This window comes from Eulemur rufifrons, chromosome 11 (genome assembly GCF_041146395.1).
Source record: "Eulemur rufifrons isolate Redbay chromosome 11, OSU_ERuf_1, whole genome shotgun sequence".
Classification (NCBI taxonomy): Eukaryota; Metazoa; Chordata; class Mammalia; order Primates; family Lemuridae; genus Eulemur; species Eulemur rufifrons.
The window spans coordinates 11,066,574-11,090,015 of NC_090993.1; the positions used below are offsets into that span (position 1 = coordinate 11,066,574).

At 37.4% G+C, this 23,442-nt stretch overlaps 1 protein-coding gene across 1 annotated transcript in view; it reads left to right on the forward strand.

Moving 5' to 3' along the window:
• RYR2 (ryanodine receptor 2) overlaps positions 1 to 23,442 on the forward strand; it is a 467,985-nt gene that overhangs the window by 134,938 nt on the left and 309,605 nt on the right. The window contains exons 8-10 of the mRNA XM_069484586.1: positions 104 to 216; positions 7,353 to 7,452; positions 8,180 to 8,276. Coding sequence (XP_069340687.1) covers positions 104 to 216; positions 7,353 to 7,452; positions 8,180 to 8,276 — 310 coding nt within the window. The remainder of the gene's footprint in view (positions 1 to 103; positions 217 to 7,352; positions 7,453 to 8,179; positions 8,277 to 23,442) is intronic.

Consider the following 23,442-nt stretch of genomic DNA (forward strand, 5'->3'; position numbering starts at 1 on the left):
TGCATGAAATTTCAAATTTCTGAAAGTTGTGTGAATGGAGTCACTGGCAGAGCAAATAGATGTAAATTAAGAGGCGCCTGGCTATGTTTCAATCTCTCTGCAGGTGAGGCTTGTTGGTGGACCATACACCCTGCCTCTAAGCAGCGATCTGAAGGGGAGAAAGTACGAGTCGGAGATGACCTCATCTTAGTTAGCGTGTCCTCTGAAAGGTACTTGGTAAGTGTGGAAAGCAGGATCACGCACTCGGTGATGTGATAAATGACGGGTCAATAAATGGTGTCTTTAAAGTTTATATTGCAAATTATCTAGGAAAATTGCTTATAAACAAGCATGTATTTCTATTAGCTGAGTTATAAATAAGTTCCTAAATAGGAGAATAACGTGATCTGAGTGGAAATGTGGCTTACTAGGTGTGTGTGTGCGGGCTTCCCTCGTGACCTTGATATGCATGTTCATGATAGTGATAGTGCCTTTTCTTGAATTATTTTATTAATAGAATGTAAATGCAGTATAATCAGGAATTCAAAATTTTGTAGCCTTTATTTTGTGCCTGATGGAAACGCTATATTAATGAGGTTGTGATTACCTGTTTTGATATTTATGAAAGCAAATTATTACAGAAGAAACACATGCCCTGTTAAGATAGGAGAATTAGACAAAAATAAAAAACAGTTTAGGTGTATCATTGACATTGAATTATTTCAAAGGGTAGGGACTAGAAATGGGAGAATGAAGAAAGAAGTTTATGTTTAATCATTGAATGTATTTCATTACTTTTGTGGTGGGCCAATGTGTTTAACTTATTTAGTAAGTTGCAGTTTTGCTAAAAAATAATACTGTACAGAAGTTTGGAGAAGATTGAAGGATTGTCAAGGATTCCAAGACAACATATTCATTTACCTTTAAGGTTGTAAAAGTAATTAAATATCAAATGGGACATTATAAACTTTACATGAATATCCACCTTAAAAGATCTCAGGCATCATTGTGGATGATGATTGAAACAAAAATCAAAATACACCATGTGGCAGTTAAGCACATACTGGATGATAGAAAGGTTATTACGATTGCCATAAATCAAGATGTTACTTGTGTGTAACTGGTTTAGGATAAAAGTAAGAGTTTGGTACCACTTTGTTCTATAAACATGAAATACAGTGAGTTTGTTGATGTAAGTCGGTTTTGGTTTATCAATACATTTCGTTCCAGATTTAAAACATTTCTAGGAATAATGATCTTGTTTCACTTGCTTTTCGGAGAGAGGTAATGATGAAGACAGTGCAGTGGTGTAAGGGTCCCTCGTGTAAGTGACAGCAGCTATTAAATTCAACAGAGCACCTAATGTCGCACAGCTACAAGGAGGCCTGAAGCATTTCTCTACTTCTGTCCCTGTAGGTGGAAATAGTTACCATGCAAATTTCTAGGACAGTACAGTTATATAGCTGATAAAATAAGCATTTATTAAGCCCTTGCTTTGTGCAGTGTGCTGTGTTGCATTAAGGTAATGTTGTGCATTTTGAATTGCAGTTGGAAACCAATAGCAGTAGAAATAACTCGTGCACACTTTTCAAAATATAAATTCTACACATGCCTTATTTTGATTTTGACATAACTATACATTTCGTTATTTTCGTTATACTTTTGCTGTATAGCTTGTACTTTCCACTACGTATCAGAGTTTGTTTGACAGGATGGCATCATTATGCGTTGGAGGAATTGAAAATTCAGACCTCACGAGGTCAGGACTTCTATATCAACTCGACAGTTACCTACCTGAGCAAGTCATGTAGTTCTCTGAACTCTGGCTTCCTCCTTTGTAAAATGAAGTTGATGCTAATAATAATATGCAGTGCCAAGGTTATCGGGAGGAAGCCATGAGATTATGGATTTGAATATACTTTGAATTAAAAAGCACTCTACAAATGAAGGCAATAGGGAGAATGATTATGAGGTTAATCTCCTATGGAAGGAAATAAACCTCATGATTAATTAAAATTCATAATTTCCAAACTACATTTTAGCCAATTATTTAAGTTCTCTTTCCTGGTAACCTTTTATATAGAGCTACAAAAGAGCCCTGTGTAACCAGGTTGTTAAAATTTCACTTTCATTTGGTAATGAAGTCATTGTTTTTATTGTTCATATATGTGGACTTAGTATGAAGTAGAAACAACAGGAAAGACCAAGGACACATGACACATGGTTTCTGCCCTCCAAGAATTAGTGGAAAAAACAAACCAAACACATATGGGGCTGTATGAGAATATTCTAGGACAGTAAATACGTGTTCCAGTATATTTTAGAGATGCTGAAGGAAGTTCTTATGGGCTACAGGGATGGTTAATTACCTTACATTCCCAGTGTGGTTGACTAGTAGTGGGTATGTAGAGTATTATGGTATGGATTCAAGGACTTACATAGTAGATTAGGTAAAAAGAATCTAGAGAAAATGAAAGATCAAGAAGTAAGGTAGTAAAAGTACTTTGGAATAGACAAAGGCAGCTGGAATAATCTGTATACTAAACCCTGAATAACTAAAGATGGATTGTACATATATTCATTCATTAGTACACGGCTGGGCAAGTATGAGCCTGGGCTAATAGGTAATCTTTGGAAACCCTCAGTTTCTTCATTTGCAGTACGGGGAATAATAAAGAACTTAACCCATAGGGGTGTTACGGGAATAACTGCTTAAACCCAACAAAGCTCTTAGCTCTGAGAAGAGCGCATAAAAATTGCTTAGTAAGTTACTGTCATTATTTACCTGGGAGATTTGTGCCTGTGAAGAATAAAGAAACTGCAGGTATTTAACTAAAGGAAGAGAAAGGTGGGGAAAAAAAGAGTGAGGGGAACATTATAGATGATCTTAAATAAAGATCTATCATTTGGGCTGGTTGCGGTGGCTCATGGTTATAATCCTAGCACTCTGGGAGGCTGAGGCAGAAGGATTATGTGAGGTCAGGAGTTTGAGACCAGACTGAGCCAAGAGCAAGACCCTGTCTTTACCAAAAATAGAAAAAACTAGCCAGGCATGGTGGCCTGTGCCTGTAGTCCCAGTTGCCTGGGAGGCTGAAGCAGGAGGATCGCCTGAGCCCAGGAGTTTGAGGTTGTAGTGAGCTATAATGACACCACTGCACTCTACCCAGGACAACAGAGCAAGACTCTGTCTCAAAAAAAAAAAAGAAAAGAAAAGAAAAGAAAAAATTTCTAGCATTTGAAAGCAAGATTCGTGTTCTGAGAAGACAGTGGTGTGGTTAAAAATAAATAAGTTAAAAAAATGTGTCTGAAAATAAACCAGATAAAACTAACCACTAAAAATAAACATTTTCAGTCGTTGACTTTATAACTCCTCAGTCATTGGTGTCTATTGACCAGTGAGCTATTTTTCTTTTACTAACAGTGATGGTTAAGCTAAGGTTAAAGTGTTGAATTGTGTATTGGATATCCTAATAAAGCTGACAACTGCTGGAATGCTAAATTGATTAAAACCAATGAAAGGACTGACTTTCACCCTGTCCTCCGAGGAGCTGCCTTATGGATGGGCGAGAGCGCCGTGGCCAGCACCCGGAGCCCATGCTCCACCTGGGACCACTCCCCACCTGTCTGCTTTGTGTTGGGCACTGGGGCATGACTTCCAAGGAAGGAAGGATCTCATCTCTAAAAATGGTTATAAACTCCTCCCCCAAACAATGCCTTTTCTCCTTTTTGCTATTTTATAGTCTAATATAAAAGGATATGTTAATCCTCTTTTCAGGATATCCAAAAGGGAAGAAATTCTTTTGCCTATATGGGAAATTTTGTTTTCTTTTAAAGGAAAGCAGCTTAAGAGAAATGCACAATTTAAAATAGAGAAAACATGGCCAAGTAGGTATTACTGACTGTGAATTCATTTCAAACTAAACAAAGTCAAGCATAAAAAATCGTTTTTTATTGTGTGTTAGGTGTAAAATCACTCTGTTATGCACAAACGTTTTCAATCCATGGATTGAACTGTTTGCACTGGAAACGCTGATTTCCAACTATTGATCAGGCCACCTAAAGAAACAGATGAAAATTTTAAGATCCATGGAAACATCACCGAACAAATAACTGATTGAAAATAAATTAGTAAAAGCAGAACGTTTCCATCTGAAGAGTGATGAGAAATGCTTAAAAGAAAGCTATTACAGGGTTCAAAAAATTTACTCTATTTTTCTCCTACCCACCTCTAAGATAAGATATACAGGTGTTTTGATTGCATAATAAATTGCTGAATTGCTTCAAGTTGCATAAAAATAATGATAACTTAAACGGGTGATCATAAATATTGTTGACTGATTTATTATATCAATCAAATTCATTTTTGATTAATTTCGCTTGAGTCCATTTTCCCCCTCGCTGTGGCTCAGGTGATGGAATCATAGATTAATAGTACATTTGGAAAGAGCATCTATTTCTATGCCCCTCATTTTTTTTTTCTGGAAGAAAACACTAAAGCCTAAGGGGTAATATGACATGTTTACTTGTGTTTTCTGTCCCTGGATGATAATTTATTCAGAATGTTGGATCACCAAGGCCCAATCCTTGACAATTTAATACGAGATAAATAAATGAGTGAACAATTGCATCAGATAAGGGTTGAAATCAGAGATTCTTAAAAGTTTTTGTGTCATCGATTCCTACTGCAGTCTGATAAAGCTTACTGACCTCATCATAATAATATTATTAAATGCATAAAATAAATACATAGGATTACAAAGGAAATTAAAGGTTTCTTCTGTGGACTCCAGGTTAAGAATTTCTGGGAGGTGATCTCTAATGTCCCTTCTATTTCTGAGATTTTGTGCCTCTGTCTTTTAATGTCTTGGTTGACATCTCCCCCTCCCCCCGAGACACACATACTCCTTCTGACTTAGAGTTTACCTTTTTTGACAAGATCCTTTGATGATTCGTGTGCATATTAGTAGAGCTTGAAAATCGCCAACGTTAGGATCAAGGTGAGACCAGGGAGCGGATGGTGCCCAAAGCCCCTCTACTGCTGCTGGTGGATTGATGCTACCATATTATTATGTCAACTCCACCGTGGTTCCATCTTTCAGCCTTAGGCCTACTTTGCTTTCAACCTCTGCCAGCATCTATTTTTGCCAGATGAGGACAGCTCATCTCAGTGTCAGTAACTGCAACTGTTGCTGCATTCTGAATATTTAACACCTCCGGCCTGACTTGATGTTGCTGTTACTCAGGTTCTTCTTTTGCTGTTTAAGCAGAAAAATTAAACAGAAGCATTCGAAGTAGAATATCTTCTTGAGAAGAGAGGGCCTTATTTAGATAACTTTATATGACTGTAACAAGATCTTAAGGACATATTTAGAGCTTTCTTCCATAGACACATTTTCATATTCTTACGGTTCTCTCTTATTTATCATTTATTGTTAGGATTAGATGCAATTTGAAAATTGCCTTTTTTTTTTTAACCCTCCCCAAATCCCTCATTATTTTTTCACTACAGTAACTCTTCACTGCATGAAATATAAGATCTGCCTTTGTCATGGGCATGTTGCTCATACTGGCTCCAAGTGTGTGCTGCCAGCTCCAAAGATAGAACTCTCAGCTGTACTTTATGTTCCTATATCTCTGCCATTTTGGTTGTCACACTCTTCTCTTCATCATCCATCCCCCTTATCAGAAATTCTTTGAGGGACAGAGGGCCCAGCCCACTTCCAATCATGAGATTTCTCCCTAAACTGGCTTACAAAAATTTTGGTATATTTTAAATACTTAACACATTATTAATACACACCCCAAATCCAATGCATGCATACACTTGTTTGGAGACAGTATATAATATTTGTGTGTGTATGTGTGCACTCTTTTTTCATGAAATCATTGAAATAGGATGATTTATGGAATAACTTAAAATATTTGTTTTAAGTTTATGCTACCATGATTTTAAAGGCTTGGGTGGCTTCTCCACATTCTTAATTGATTGAATAACACTGCTAGATCCTAGGAGTACAATTGTGAACCCGTGTCGGATAGCTTACAAGAGGGAGAAAGAAAAATAAACCCCAAAATTACATTGCATGATAATTGCTATGAAGGAAAATATAATTTGCTTGTTTGTTGAAGCAGATGGAATGTGATTTATTTGTAAACAATTAAAGAATTTTAACATACTGGCGAAGAAATTGGCTCAATAAAGGAATCTCAGCTGGGATTATGTATACGAATGACAAAGTTAAAGAAGAGGTTGTACAAAATCAGCCAGCTGAGATTGAGGGGAGCGGGTAAGAGCACATTATTGCTAAATCTGATATATCAACTGGTAAACTGATATATTTTATTGATTGGAAAAATTACTGATAAGATAGCTGTGTATAGGGTACAATGTCAGAAGTGTCTTTGGTTTTATTTTTAAGAGAAGGAGAATGAAAGACCTATTCTTGAGAATAGTTTATTTAGGTAAAAGAAACCCTTGAGAGATTTCAAGTCCTGTACAGTACACCTAAGGTGACTACTTTAGGCTGTGACTGGTCTTCATTTAACAATTAATAGAATGGTCAGATTTCTGGTCTGATGAAAGTCTTTAAAATCTTAAGCTGTCATCAGCCTTGGCAAAGTGTTGCAGAAACATTGCGGGGATATTGGTGATATTTACCGAGAAGACTCCAAGAAAACAGGTGGATTGTTCCATGTATGTTTGAAATTCTAGAGGCAGCCACGTAATGATTAGTTAAATAAGCAAAGTATTTGGCTGTATTCATAATTTTGTTTTTCTTCGTTAACATTTGGTAATTGAATCTTATGGCCCTCAAAGATATTAGACGTGATATTATTTTAATACTTTTCTATTTTTAAGAAGGAAAATCTGAAATTAGTTAATATCTGAATTTTGGAAGAAATTTATTATCCTGGTTTTAGATTACTATCTGGGAATATCACTGTCTAACAGCTATTATATCAAATTGCAGATAATAGTTCCTAAAGGATTGCATAAAATAGGTCTAGTAGGTTTCACCTACTTCATTGTCAAAAAACTCTCAGGGTGTGATATATAGGAAACTTAGTTATAATTTTAATAAGTGCCATTTCATCCCTCTATAATCTTTAAAACAAAAATAGTCTCTTTTAATAAATAAATTTATTTAGTATAATCATTTGTACATTTCTGATTACTGATTTAAGTTAATAACTCTTAGAATGAAGCTGAAAAATACCTAAAGTCAATTAGGAACTTTTATTTATTTTTTTTCTTACTTTTTTTTTTTTTTGAGTTTTGAATGTGGGGGTTGAAATGGATGTCCTCTGTGGACATTGACTTGTTAAGACTTGCCAGAGCCTGAAGCGACGTCTCCTTTTGCCTCTCGCTACAGCACCTGTCGTACGGCAACGGCAGCTTGCACGTGGACGCCGCTTTCCAGCAGACCCTCTGGAGCGTGGCCCCAATCAGCTCAGGAAGTGAAGCAGCCCAAGGTAAAAAACTCCACTTCCCTTCCAGGGCTCGTCCTTGATGCCAACTTGACGATCATCTTTGGAATTGTGATAATGAGCTGATTGTTAATTAGGGCTTTTTTCGTGTCAAAACAGTCTGCAGTGCAGGTCTGTGACATTGGAGAATCTGGTTTCAATTGCTATTTAGAAGTGATGCTTGTGTTAAGATTTATCTTTCCTCAGTATTACGCTGTTGTCAGTTTTCGCTTATTTGTGTATGTTTTGTGTGCTAGCTTTGTAGGGGATTGTTTTCTCTGATTTGTTTTTTTTTTTTTTTTTTTTGGCCTGAGTGTTGCTCAGGTAGGCTAATGTCAATATTTCTCATTGTCTGGGGTCGTGTCTTCTAGCTGGATCACAATGATGTCTATGCAGCAGGGTTTTTCAGGACAAGTATCTGTGTATGTTCTGGTTATTCTTGCTTACATAGGTTCCAGTATGATTTTGTACATGTTTGTATGTTCAGTGGAGGATTTTATGTGGTTGAGGTTGTGTATTTTAGTGGGAATATCCCTAACTGTAGACCCAAGAGCCTGGGACTCAGAGGGGCAGCAGGCACCATCCATCTCCGTGACCTTGGCGAGGTGCATGAGCCTCCTTAGCCTTCTGTTACTCTGTCTGTGGAAGTAGAAGATTGGAGTAGGTGATCTCCCTGGCGGCCAGCATCTGGCCATGACAGTCCAAACGTGAATGATTTTTTTCATCCTTACAGGGTATCTGATTGGCGGGGATGTCCTCAGATTGCTACATGGACACATGGACGAATGTCTCACTGTCCCTTCAGGAGAACATGGTGAAGAGCAACGGAGGTTGGTACCTAAGCCCAGCCTGTTGAGACTGGCACTTTTTTCCCTTGATTTAATTTTTTTTGAAAATTGAAGATGTATCTGTCCAGGCCATTGGCATAATATAAGATGGGCCACTGATGTTCATCTGTCCACTGAAGTGATCTATTTGTGAGCCTCCCTAGAAGTTTTTTCTCATGTTCTAGTTTTAGTATCTATTAATAGAAGAGCTCAAAATTTTTGTGTGATGAAAACACATCAAGAAACATTGAGCAAAACAAACGAAGTGGGAGGAGTGAACATATTACATAAGTAAACGACTTAAGACTTCATTAAATGTTCTTTAGTTTTGATTAATTTTCTTTCTAGGATGTTTAATCTGAAATTCAGTTTCAATGTCAGAGTTCTCAAATTGTGCAAAATTTCAGGACCTTTTTCCATGACCTCTCATTTATTAGCATAGATAACAAAATTGACCACTTGTCCTCATATTTTATGTGACATAACTCTCATGTTACTTAATTTGGCATTGGGACAAGATTAAGATAGTCTGAGTCCACTGGGAAAAGTACACAAATATTATAAAACCCTAAAAATATTTAGAATGATTTGATTGTTGTTGTTTTGCTTCATGAATTAGTCAATGAACATAGAAGATGAATACATAAATCAGAGAGTACAGTGAGCGAAGGCATTGTCCGGATGGTTTGTTAAGTATCTTTAAGTCTTTTGGTGGGCATTTCTCTTGATATTAACAAGGACATTTAGGTTAATGTTATTTAAGACGTATTTATTATTGTAATTTAATAAAAAGATACAGGAACATTCAGAAAATTAATGATCATTTAACTAGCTATATAACCTAGGGAAGACTCCCCTGAGAGCTGGGTACCGGGTCTTTCTGTGACCAGGCAGACCTGGTTTGAAGGGTGACATGCAGGTCCTGGAAACGTGCCTGAAGCTGAAAATGCTGCTTTGGGCAGGTTAGGAAGAAGACGTTAATGTGGTAGTAGGGTTTGCAGAAAAGATAAGGGGGATTTTAAAAGGCAGTTGGTTGAAGGAATTCATTTGAAACAGAAGGATAAACATAAGAGCCAGAGGGATGACAGTATATTCTGAGAACAGCAGTCATTCCAGGTTGACCAGGAGGAAGACGGAGGGAAAGAGAGTGGTTTGCTCAGTTTTGGAAGGGTCCTCACTGCCATTGCCTTGGGCTGGCTTTTCCCCTGGGGTGGTTAGGAAGGGATGGAGGGTGGCGAGTGGAATGTGCAGATCTCTTTCGAAAGAATAACTCTGATAGGCAGGAGGAGTTTAGATTAGAGGCGGGGAGGGTCTGAGTCAGGGAAACCAATTGTAGTAATTCATCAACCCAGAGAGTGTCGTCAGAATGGACGGGAGTACCTGAACCAGAGGTGTTTTAGGTAGAATTTGAGAGTTTAGGCAGGAACTAGATGTGAGCTGTGAGAGGATGTATCAAATCCAGGGCAGTGTGTTGCTTCTGACTCGGTGGGGAGGTAGATGGTGCATATTTGGGATGAAAGACAGAGTTAAACTTGGGTACAGATGAGTACAGAGGGTCTATGGGGTAAGTTGGAAATTGGGATTTCTGAGTATTTAACTTAGAAAAAAGCTTGGGTTGGATGTAAATGACAAGTGCATGGGGGATATTTGCAGGAGTGGGTTTCCATCACATTCAATCCCATGGAGAGAGAGGAGCTGTGATTAGAGGGATATGTTTACCAATTTGGGCACCGCTTTAAAAGTCTGTGAAGCCCTGGAATAGACTAACCAGACAGCTGAGGATGGATTCTGATAGAAAACGGATATTCAGGATGTGGGCAGAGGAGGAAGCGTCAGCAGGAGAGTCCGGATGCTAGTTCAGTGCGGAACCAGGGAAGTTAGTGATGGGAGCCAAAGAACTGGGGTGTGGACGTGTTGAATGCTGTGATATATTCACATGGAGTTAGGGCTTGTAAGAGGCCGTGCCAGAGTCTTTGGGGTCTTCAGTCCCTGAGTTGTTAAATAGAACACTTAGGCCAAGTGATTCTAGAGCCCTCTTAGCTCTATCTGCAGACATTGTAGGGCTTTGTGAGTAAGGGACTCTAGAACTAGGCAGACCTGGGTTTGGGGCTCTATTCTGCCACTTACGAGTTGTGTAATTTGTGCTGGTGACATAATTTCTTTAAACATTGGTTTTCCCTTCTGTAAAATGCAGCTTCAATGTTATCTCCTACTTTATAGGGCTGTTATAAACACCAAATAAGAAAATACGTGTAAAATATCTGACACATATTAAGAGATCAATAAATTTATTGTTGACATTATTATCCTTATTATTTAGACTGAAGAGGTGGTATTTAGCCAGATATGGTGGAAAAGTTTGAGGGACCCTGGGCATGTACAGGACAGCATGGTAGAGCATGAACTTTGTAGGAGAGAGACCGGACTAGATCAAAGAAGAGCCGTTAGATAGCTGGTTATTATTGCAGAAAAAACTGGGGGAAATTTCAAAGATATCTTAATATTGTTCCAGACCGACTTTCTTACTGCGCATGTTGACGCCTGCCCCTCCTCTCCAAGTGCTGTTCTTGAGTTAATGGTAACATATCAGGACTCTTTCTAGCTAGTGATGGCAGTGAGAACAACTCTGTTAGTGTCCCTTTTTACAGCCAGTTTACATGGCTGAAATTAAATTAAAATGGACGTCAGATCATTACCTTAGGGAGAAAATGAGTCACTAATAGGTTGCATAGAGAATGAGGGATGTTGCTTAAGAAAGAAGAGTTATATTTGTCTTGATTATAGTGGGACTGACCAATTATTTGCATATAATGATAAAAATAATTTCTTCATTTTCAAGTTCATAGAACACTTTATTATTTCAAATCTTGTTAATACCATCGTGTTGAAATTCTTTTAACCCCCCTCTGTTCTCTCCCTAAGTCGCTGCTGGTGCCTTAGGGAACCAAGGTATGCAAGGACAGCTCAGCCCGGAGGCAGAATTTGTTTATTTGATGTCAGTCTGTATTGGGTAGAAATGAATAATCATGACCTAAAATATACTTATTTTGATTCATTAAAAAATAAGTAAAAGATAATTTGATTTGTGGACCGTGGTTTGAAAGCTAGAGAAGTTCCAGAGAAACATGTCAATTTTTCTTTTATTTCATAGCTCTTTGCTGTAATTATGATCTGGTGATACTCATTAATTATATCTTGTTATTAAAGTTTAATAACTAAAGTCAAATCTGTTTTATTATAAGAAGTAGTGGAGATGATTAAGAAGATGGCCAGAAAAGACATTTATTTTGGGGTAATTTAGGAATATTTTGGCCATAAATGCTGTGTTCCTAAATAGATTTGTCCATCTGCCCATGCCTGGTTCCATTTGCAGTTAGTGAATGTACATAACTATAATTGTAGCTATTGCAAACGCAGTTCAGTGATGGGTTCTGGAATTCTGGATAGCAACAGAGTTATCTTTAACTTCGTTTTCACAGTTAGACATGTTTGTATATGTGGTTAACTATTCATTCTCAAAAAGAATGTTGATAAAACTCTGAGAATGAAGAGCATATAGAGCTATTTAAGTAGAACTGAACTGGAAAATTAGGCCTGTCAAAGTTAAACTAAATATATATGTTTTCCAATACTTCCTGCCTGTATGACTTTCATGTATTGAATTCTGACATATTTGTGAAATACAACGTCACTATTGTTTTAAGTTGCTTGAGATTTTTCCGGGAAGATATACATCTCTAAAATGATTGGCATACAATTTGTCTAAACAACAGCAAAAATAACAAAAATATAATCTATGGTAGTTGTGAGCATTCAGGTACAAGGGAGAGATCCGTTGAGTATTAGTATTACCTGTAGTGTCATAATGTTTTAGTTCTTAGACTTTTAAAATAGTGAAATAGAATAAGTTAAGGAGAAACAGGTTCTGGTAGTTGGCAAGGGATTTGTCAGGTGCAACATAGTATATTAATTATTGCTTTAAAAATAGACTTTCATTCTGGAAGCTTGAAATTTGATTACCAAATTGTATTTCAAGCCTGAACTATTTTATGTGAATATTTTTTCTTCTAGATTTTTGTGTCTGGACTGTATCTCATTCATTATTCCATCCATAATTTTATGTGAACAGAATAAAATATTGACAAAGGCATTTACTTTATGTGCATGCACACTTATATTTATGCACTAAATATGTACTATATGAATTAAGTATGCCATGCTGTTACATTAATACATTTTAAAATAGATAAATTAGGGGAATATTATTTGAGATTTCTGATTTAGAAACCAATATAGGGAAACATTGTTTGAAAAGTATTATTTGTATGTTCAAAACAGGTTTGCTACATCACAAATAGTTTTATTCCTTCAATTTGTGGAACTATTAGATTCTGGGTGCTGGGGCTATAGTAGTACATAAAAAAGATACAAAGTCTCTTTTCTCAAGAAGTTTACGTTCCAGTGGGGATATATGACAATAAAATATAAATATGTTTATTTATAAATGCATACACATACTCATTTTATCATGCATATGCAGAGATAAAATGCATTAGGTGATGATGGAGAAAAATAAAGCAGGGAGAGGAATGCAGAATGTTTATGTGGGTTTTATGTTTTGTGTGTGTGTGAGAGAGAGAGCGAGAAGGCAAAGGAGAAGGAAGAGGGAGGTTGGAGCAGGGAGAGAAAGGTGGTTCTTTTTCCATGTTATCAACATTACTCTTGGCGCATATTTGCTCTGACTTATCACTTTCAAATACGGGGCAATTAAGTCTTAGTTTCTGACTATATCTGGAAATAAGAGAAACATTTGCTTTCTAGAATGTAACTCAGCAGGCAAAAGCTATCCTGTATGTATGCAGGACATTTTTACCTCTATGCCCCTTTTAATATGATGATGATTTAATGAGCTTTAATTGTAAATAATTGATAAGGCATGAGACGGATTTGATATAATGAATTAAACGTCTCTCAGTCTGGCTCAGAAAGAGATGCATGGTTTATGTCTGTGTGTACAGTTGGGTGACTAATATCCTTGTGAGGATATCTGTGTGTCTTCCATCACTACCTAGGAGGAAGCTTTTAAAGCTGCTCTGTTGTGCTCCAAAATTGTGAAGGATGAAGTTATAGCATATGGGCTTTTATTCCTTCTTTCCTCCTTCACGTCCTACGTATATCTTTTCAGCCTGGGTCTGGGAGTAAGATGAGTTTGCTCAACAGTTTTGATGGAAGAGTCGGTGCATAAAGAAGAGCTATTTCCTGCTCTTTGCTTCTTCTCCCTTGGGAGAGATTCACTCTTTCCCCCAAACTTAAAACTCCCTGCTGCTTGCAGAGAGCTCGGTGGCTTCACTTTAGTCTGTCATGTTCTAGCAGCCTCACGGGTGGAGAGCCGCTGTCAAGGAATGGCCAGCATAGGACTTCAAAATCAGAAGCTTCTAAAGCAAAAGATTAAAAATATTCATAGGAATTTGAGCTGTTGGATTTCAGTCAAAATGAAAAACAAACAAACAAACAAACAAACAAAAAAAAAAAAAAACGAGGCATTTGCTGCACTTACAGTGCATGAATTGAAAAAGAGACAATAAACGAAAAGAAATCTCCCAGTTATTTTCTCAGTTAAAATTTAAGACCATGACTTGTTCATATCTGGTTTGTTAAGCTAAAGAGGTAAGCAGTTTCTTTCAGAAGAAAAAGAAAGGAAAAGCATCCTCTTTAATTTCCAGGTGCTATTGTGGTTATATTGTAATCTGAATGGGCTGAAAAGTAAAAAATAACGGCACGTTATTTTGTTGCTTTTCTACTCTAGTCCGATTTACAGGATTCTTTCAGTGATGACTCAAAGTGTAAGGGCATTATTGTTTTAAATCCGTGCTGATTCATTTCCATTTTATGCAGTGGTGTCATCTGAAAACATACCAATTTTCCCTTGTGGAGCAACTTGAATGGAACTATTGTCACAAACTCAGCCCTTGAATCAATAAGTACTTCTCCTTGAGATGCTGGTTAGGCATGTACTTGGTTTCTGTACTGCAAAGAGACTCCTGACAGCTTGCTTTAGCACCTGCCTGTAGCTCAGCTGCTGAGCCAAACACTCCCAAAGGTATTAGCAGCAGAAATTCTATGAGCATGTGTAAACTGAAACACTTATGATTTCACTGTGAAATAATCTTCTAATTCTGGGCCTGCTTTTCAATCACTTCCACTCCATTCCCTTATTGCTTATTGAGGGATTTGTATAGCCCAGACATTTTTGATGTGTGCTGGGTATCAAAAATATGACAATTCATGACTAAGACCTCAAAAGCACAAGCAACAGAACCAAAAAGAGACAAATGGGACTTAATTAAACTAAAAGGTTTCTGCACAGCAAAAGAAATAATCAACAGATTGCACAGACAGCCTGTGGAATGAGGAGACAGTCTTTGCAAACTCTACATTCAACAGGGGACTGATATCCAGAAATTACAAGGAACTCAAACAATTCAGCAACAACAAAACACCTTAATTTCAGAGTTAGACCCTGACAGAGAACACAGCTCTGCCATGCCCAGACTTCCAAGCTACAGTAATGGACTGTTAACTTCTGTTAACTTCTGTGTGACTTCACCTTAGGAATGAGCATATACAGGAAAGAGAAGGACTGATCCCAGGATGGAGAGATGAGGAGCATCTAGCTAGGGTTCCTGAAAGGCAATAGCTGCTTATGCAGGAGGAGCACCTGGAAAGAGCGATGTCCTGGAGTCAAAGTGCAAGAAGATTTTCAGTGGCCTGATCAGCTGTGTCAAATGCAGTGCTGTCCTCCAAGTCACTCACAGATGGAGTGCCCTTCCAACAGAATGTCTTCATCATTTCTCTTACAGCTTCAACTGTGACACTTGTCACTTGCTGCCGAGTGTGATGTTCCTGCCACATACTCATTTTCCTGAACTCCTGTCTTAAATGTGCAAGTTTTTACTGCATGTCTCTGCATGGATTTCCTTTGGGACTGCAGTGCAAATGTATCTGCCTTAATTTAATTCTGTCGGCGATGTTTTCCTCCTTATGGTCTATGACTTGGTTGTGTATAGCAGTCCACTGTTGTCAAACCTAGCCTTGACCTCCTTTCATTCTTCATTTTTTGAAATTAAATAAGGACTTGGTCTTTAAGTCCTATTGATTTTATCGCTGAATTTTTTTTCCCATTAGACTCTTGCTAAGAGTCCTATTAGTGAGACTCCTTCTCTTCCAGATGCCCATTTTAAGTGTGAACTCTCCAATTAACTGTGATTTGAGGACTCTGTTGCTTTCAGATTAATATTCCAAGTGCTTGTCCTTATCTCCTATCCTTGTGCATCTGTGATGCATTCAGATGAGTAGGTGAGAAAACTTAGTTAACTTTCTCCTCATCCCATGCATCGACCACCCAGGGCTATTCTTGCCCTTTGAACACAGCAGGGTGCAGGGTGCCACATTCTACAACTTTTTTCCACTCTCAGTGCCATCTTCTCTGACATGTCTGTGCTCTTTTCTTTGCTGTTGAATTTCTACCCAGCTTCAAGGGTGAACCCAGTTTTATCTCCCTCGTGGAATCTTTCCAGAGCTTTTCTTGATAACTATATTCTTCCCTCTGCTTCTTTCCTTCTCTCTGTCCTTCCCTCCCTCCCTCATATTTTTATATGGTAGTTTTTCCACACTCCTACATGGGCTGGTTTTTGTTCTTTGTGTCTTTCTTACCACATTAATCTGCACCTTTATGAGTTCAGGAACCTTGATGTTTCATCTTTCTCGTTCCTAAAATCTATACTTAAGTGTCTAGAATATTTATGAATGATAAGCAATAAGTATTTTTTTTTAACTAAATACAGTAATACTTCTAATTTGCTTTTTTTTAGGTGAAAGAATAGATAGTAGTTCTTCATCTTACTTACTTTTGCAAAATTTACACATACAAATTTCTGTCCCTCCATTCTTCTCTCTTAAAGAGAAGCCCCAAGATTATTTGTGATAGCCTGGTATTATTTTGTGTCATTCTGGAGAAAGGAAGGCATTAAAAAGTCTGCAGTTTATAACCGTCCCCTTTGTTTTCCTCCCAATACATTCCTAATATATTTTCTCTTACTATATTAATATTTGTTGAGCGTGGGATTATTTAATGATTTTTTAAAATTAATAGACTTTATTTCATAGTTTTATATTTACACGAAAATTGAGTAGAAAGTACAGAGAGTTTGCATATACTCCCTCACCAGTTTCCCTGTTATTAACATCTTGTGTTAATGTGGTACACTTGTCATAGTTGATAAGCCAATATTGACACATTATTCTTAACTGAAGTCTGTAGTTTACAGTGGAGTTACTCTTAGTGTTGTACATTCTATGAGTTTTGACTAATAACATGGGTTCATGATCGCAGCATCAAACGGATTAGTTTCACTGCCCTAAAAACCCCCTGTCCTTCACCTATTCATTCTTCCTTCCTCTTGAACCCCTGACAACAACAGATGTTTTTGCTGTCTCCATAGTTTTGCCTTTCTTGTGATGTCATATAGTTGGAACCGTACGGTATACAGTAACTGTCTTTTCAAACTGGCTTCTTTCACTTAGCAATGTGCGTATATATTTCCTTCCTGTCTTTCTATGACTTAATAACTCATTTCTTCACATCATTGAAAAGTATTCCACGGTATGGCTGCACCACAGTTTGTTTATCCATTCATATATTGGGGGAAATCTTGGTTGCTTTCAAGCTGTGGTCATTATGAATAAAGCTGCACAATTGATATCTGTGTGCAGGTTTTTGTATGGACCTAAGTTATTAACTCATCTGAGTAAACGCCAAGGAGCACAAATGCTGGACTGTTTGGTAAGAATATGTTCAGCTTTGTGAGAAACTGCAAAACTGTCTTCCAAAGTGGCTGTACTATTTTGTATTCCCACTGTCGGTGAATGAGAGTCTTTGTCAGTGTTTCAGCGTTTCGGCCTTCTGGATTTTGGCCGTTGTAATAGAGGAGAAGTGATATCTCGTTTTAATTTACATTTTCCTGATGACACATGACATTGAGCATCTTTTCATATGCTCATTTTTTCATCTCTATATCTTTGCTGAGATGTCTGTCTACATCTTGTGCCCATTTTTAAGTTTTTTGTTTATTTCCTTACTGTTGAGTTTTAATAGTTCTTTGCATATTTAGTATACCAGTTCTTTATCAGTTATATGTTTGCAAATATTTTCTCTCAGTCTGTAGCTTGCCTTTTCATTCTCTTAAATAATGTCTTTTGCAAAGTAGAGGTTTTTAATTTTCATGAGGTCCATCTCAGTATTTTTTATTTCATGGATTATGCTTTTGGTCTCGGTATCTAAAAATTCATTGCCAAATGCAAGGTCATGTAGACTTTCTCTTTGTTTTCTAGTAGTTTTATAGTTTTGTGTGTTACATTTAGACCTGGGGTCCATTTTGAGTTAATTTTTGTGGAAGGTATAAGATATCTTCTGGAATCATTGTTTTACACATGTGTGTGTCCACTTGTTCTAACACTATTTTTTGAAAAGACTATGTCTCCATTGTATTATGTCTGTGATCAACTTTGAGTTAATTTTTTGTGAAGGGTGTAATGTCTGTGTCTGGAAGCTGTGTGTGTGTGTGTGTGTGTGTGTGTGTGTGTGTGTGTCTTTTGTTTTGGGGGGTATTTTTTGGTATGTGAATGTCCGATTATTCCAACACTATTCGTTGAAAGTGTTTTTTCCATTGAATTACCTTTGCTCCTTTGTCAGAGATCAGTTGACTATGTGTGGGTTTATTTTTTGGGCTTTTTGTTATGTTTCATTATTCCATTTGTCTGTTCTTTCATCAGCATCACACTTTCTTGATTACTATGGTTTTATAGTAAGTCTTGAAGTCTGATAGTGTCCGTCCTTCAACATTGTCCTTTTCCTTCAATATTGTGTTGGCAATTCTGGGTCTTTCAGCTCTTCATACATTTTAGTTAGAATCAGTAAGTTGATATCTACAAAATGACTTGCTGGGAATTTTATTGTGGTTGCCTCGAAATTATAGATGAAGTTGAAAAGAGCTGCCATCTTGATAATATTTGGTCTTCCTATTCATGAGCATGGAACATCTCTCCATTTATTCAGATCTTCTTTGATTTCTTTCATCAGAGTTTTGTTTCTTCCTTTCCAGTCTCTATACCTTTAATTTCCTCTTCTTGTCTTACTGCGTTATCTAGAACTTCCAGTACAGTCTTGAATTGTTGGGGTGAAAGGAGGCATTCTTGCCTTGTTCCTGATCTTAAAAGTATTGAGTTTCTCCTCTTTAAGTATGATGTTAGCTTTCGTTTTTTTTTTTTAAATTATTTATCAAGTTGAAGAAGTTACCCTCTGTTCCTAGTTGGCTGAGAGATTTTATTATGAACGCATATTGGATTTTGCCAAATGCTTCTTCTGCATCTACTGATAGGATCGTATGATTTTTTTTTTGTTTAACATGTTTATATGATGGATTATGTTACTGTTCAGTGATATTTTAAATCAATTACCTTATGTATACAAAAGGAGAAAAAAAATCATTTTTGCTAGCATGCTTGTATTCAAGCAATACATTCCTTTTGAAATAAAAAATAGTTATAACTCCTATGAATACCTGTTATGACATTTATAATCTATTCTTTTAGGATAATCAAATAACCACTGATTTTTCAAAGGAAAAATTGAATTCTGTGGTGCATCATGCATTTATTGAAAATTAAGTTTGGATAAATGAAGAAGTCTCATAGTATTTTACTGCCCTGCATTGCAATAACCAAGATACATTAGCATGGCTTTTTCTTTGTCCCTCTTGCATTCTACATAAACGTGTAATGATGATATGAATCGGCAAGGGAATCTTTGGAGGCTGGTAAACTACTCTTCTCTATCCATTACTTGAGTACTGGATTCATTATCAAAATTTGATGTGGCTGATTAAATTGCCTTTTATTATTATTATTGCTATTTCCTCTTTTCTTGTTCAGGTATTTGTTATACAGTTTAGCCTCTCTCTTGACAGAAATGAAACCAGAATGTGTATACTTTCAGAAAGTAGGATGCTGAGTAGCTTCATTTCATATCCCCATTGCTTTAAAGTCATACAGTAAATGTAAAACGAAAGAAAGTTCACTGGGCGCCCTCCCCCCAAAGTGTCTGTGATACTGTAGTAATAATAGACGATGTAAACTATTAAGTGTTAATAGCCTGAGCTTCAGGGTTTTCTTCTGTTGAAGAAACAAAAGTACCTTGAAAAATGCCCCAATTATTCTTTTTTTGTGAACTTTTTGGCATAAGTCAAGTGCTCTGAAGCCCTATGAATTTATCTGTATTTCACTTGGGGGGAAAGAGCTGTTGCAACACAGATACTAATTCCAGATTTAGAAATGTGACTCAAGGTATATAAAGTGGACTTTCTCCGAATTAATTATGAAAGACCCTAGAACTGGGATTTTATCTAGCTAGCTCTCTCTGAGATGAAAATTATCAATAATGTGGGTAGACCCTTTTAGAACCTGGGGTCCACAAACTATGGCCGGCCAATGGGTCAAATCCAGCCTGCCCACCTGTTTTTGTAAATAAAGTTTTATTGTGACACAGTTACGTTATTTATCTATATCTATCTATATTTACATATTGTCTATGTTTGCTTTCGTATTATAACAACAAAGCTGAATAGTGTGACAGAAACCATATGGCCCACAAAGCTTAAAATATTTACTGTCTGGCTCTTTACAGAAAAAGTGTGCCCACTCCTGTTTTAGACCACCCTTTCATGGTGGCAGTGAAAGTTGGGGTAGGGGGGTATCAGTCCAACAGCACTGGAGACACAAGGATCCCTTAGGCCCAGAGCCAAAGGAAGAGTGACAAAGCACATGACTTCAGAAGTAGATTTTAAGAGGAATAAGGTAGTTAGGAAAGGAAGTATCCTTTTAATCTATGTAATGTGTACATTCTTCTCAGAGATTGAATTCTTTGTAGTGTTCTTTTACTGTCAAACTGTATCACAATATATATAAAATGGAATACTATACAGCTTAAAAAATGAAGGAAATACTGCCATTTGCAACAGCATGGAGGAACTTGGAGGATATTATGTTAAGTGAAATAAACCAGGCATGGAAAGATGAATACACCACAGGATCTCACTTAGATGTGGAATTTTAAAAAGTTGAACTCATAGAGGCAGAGGGTAGAATGGTGGTTGCCAGGGGTTGGGGAGATACTAGTCAAAGGGTAAAAATTTCAGTTAGATGAGAGGAATAAGTTCAAGAGATATATTGTACAACATGTGACTGTAGTTGATAATATATTGTATACTTGAAAATTGTTAAGGGAATAGGTGTTAAATGTTCTCACCACAGACAAATAATGAGAGGTGATACATATGTTAATTAGCTTGATTCAGTCATCCCACAGTGTATATGAATATTTCAAAACATCATGTTGTACACCGTAAGTATATACAGTTTTCACTTGTCAATAAATAAAGTGTATTGTAGCAGTTGCCAAAAATGCGTATTGATTTGTATGTGAATTGTAAGACTGCCTATATATTCAGAATCATTTTATTGGATGTACAGAACTACTAGAAGCAAGGGGAGTATGTAGATATGGCTGGAAAGGAATGCTGATGTGGAAATGCACAGGTGTGCTGTAGTGGGGGGAGGGTCCCTCGCTGTCATTAGATCTCAGTGACCATGTGACCCCATGAAGGTCAAGAACTGCTGCAGGGGAGAACGTGTCACACATAATGGGGTGAGCAGGCAGGGGAGCTGGGAGGAGTAAGGACATGCCATGTTGAGAAAACATTCTTGCAGACCTATGGAGGGAACCACCTCGTGAGAAACTGAAGCCTCCGGCCAGCGGCCATGTGATGGAACCATCGTGACAGTAGGTCCTCTAGCCCCAGTTGGAATCTTAGGTGCCTGCATTCCTAGCCGACATCTTGATCGCAGGCTCACAAGAGACCCCAAGCCAAACCTCAAGCCAGAAGCATCCTGGATTCCTGACACACAGAAACAATGTGAAGTATTATAATAAGTGTTTATTATTAGAAATTCGAAAGAGGAATGCTGAGATCCTACTGCTACCATTGAACTGTAGGAGGAGACCGGCACTGAGGTGACTGATTTAGGATAAAGATTAGGTAGGTTTCATTTCCTATTTATGTTGTCATGAGCGATTTTATGATTTAGGACTTAGCCTTTGAATATCAACAGGTATATAATACTCTTGATTTGGTAACAGTCAATTCAATTCAGGCAAACACTGTTGAGTCCTTAACTCCTGGTATGGAAGGATTGACTATATCATCACCATCATCATCATCATCTGCAGCCTCAGAGCTAATATTAGTTGCACAAGGACTTTTCCAAGCACTCGACGTGGGTTATATTACTCATTCCTTCCTCACAGTAACCCAGTGGAGGTCATGCCCATTTTCCAGATGAGGAACACGAGGCAGAGATAAGTTCAGCAAGTTGCACAAGTTCATACAAGGAAGTGACATCTTCAGAAAGTTAACAATCAGATGCGAAAGTGAGTCATCAACTTCTTGGAGCCCTGCAAGAAAAAGTGAGCTGATAACTGTGGTGTCACACCAGCATTCGCGATGAGAGAAAGCAGCTTCCACTCAGGGCAGAGGCGTCTCTTTATGGCGTTGAATCTTTTATTAATAATGTGTTTTATGATTCTGTACTAAAGTCCACTAATTAGAATTGTGTATCCTCTAAAATTTTATTATAAATATATGCCAACCTGTCAGGCTGCGAAGAGCTCGTAAGGATTTGTGCTTTTATTAATATGCTAATGCTGGTCTTTTCTGGGCCTCCAATTCCGAAGATGCAGTCTCCTGGCTGTCAGAGCGCCTGCTCCTTACTGAGAAACAAGTGGTTTGACAACTGAGATGAGACTTAAATTGTGTTTTATAGCCCAAAATGCAAAAATAACTAACTACTTTTCTTTCGGTGGGCGATATTATAATAGTTATGAGTGGAACTAATGATATAATAGGAAGAATTTGTACTTAGAATAACCTTAAAGGGCCTCTGCAGGCAGTTTTATGTGATCAGCCTGAAATATGAGTTCCTTAATGAAATGTATCAGGTTGGGGGATAATGTGTCATGGAGGCATAACTTACAGCCCGAGGCCAGACTTTCTCGAAGTCCTGTTGAACAAGCTCAGACTATTATTACATGTGCATATTTTAAAAATTCCTATTCAGTGAAATTACAGTGACTGTGACTTTTTCTGATTTACGGGGTGGAAGTTTCATTAAAAAAATTCTGTTAAAAAAACCAATGCCCAGTTCTTTTAACACATTATCTTTTTTCTTAGTAGCTGGTACGTTGCAAACTAGTCTTCAGTGAACGAGTGCTGCGTGAGGACTTTTGTATTTTCTGTATCTGCTGATCTTCCCCTGAACGCTGGCATCACTGGGGCCGTTGGCACTAAAATCCCCTGTGCCGAGCAGCTCAAAAAGTGCTGTTGCTGCTATTGCTCTGTTTAATTTCTTTTTCTTTCTTTCTTTCCTTTTTTTTTTCTTTTTCTTTAAATTGAGTTTTCTGTTTAATTTTTTAGAGATCTTCCTCCCGTCTCAGTCTTCCTGTTGGAAAGGGCACTTGCCCTGAAGATGATCATTTAGTTGTCTGAGGTCAAGGATAGCAATAACATTTAGTGAACTTGGTCTGTAAAGCGGTTGTGCTTCTGGACTCTGGCTGGGTACTTGAGGTGCATTGTGGGGGACAGAGACAGTCCCTTCACCCAGCAAGTGTCTTCCTCCAGGTGGACTGATTTCTAAATGAGTTTGCTGTCAGAGTCACTTACGATGGACAGAGATTCTTATTTATTTAGGATCTTGGTATTGTGCGTCCAATTTCCAGTCTGAAATAGCCCAGGAAGACGTGATTAGATAATCATTGATGTTCTGTACGTGCCATGGGGAAACTCTATAAAATAGCAAAGATTCCCCAATCAGCAATAAGTAATTGAAAGAAGTCATCAGATTCTCTACACCTGCCAATAAAACATTTTAAAAAATTGAAGAGAAGTAATTCAAGGCATAGGGCCCTTTAGGATAAAGCTAAAAGTATTTCAAGTAGGAAGGAGGATCCAACTTTCCTTTTGACTTTATATTTGTGTTTTTAAATTTTAATGAAAAATAC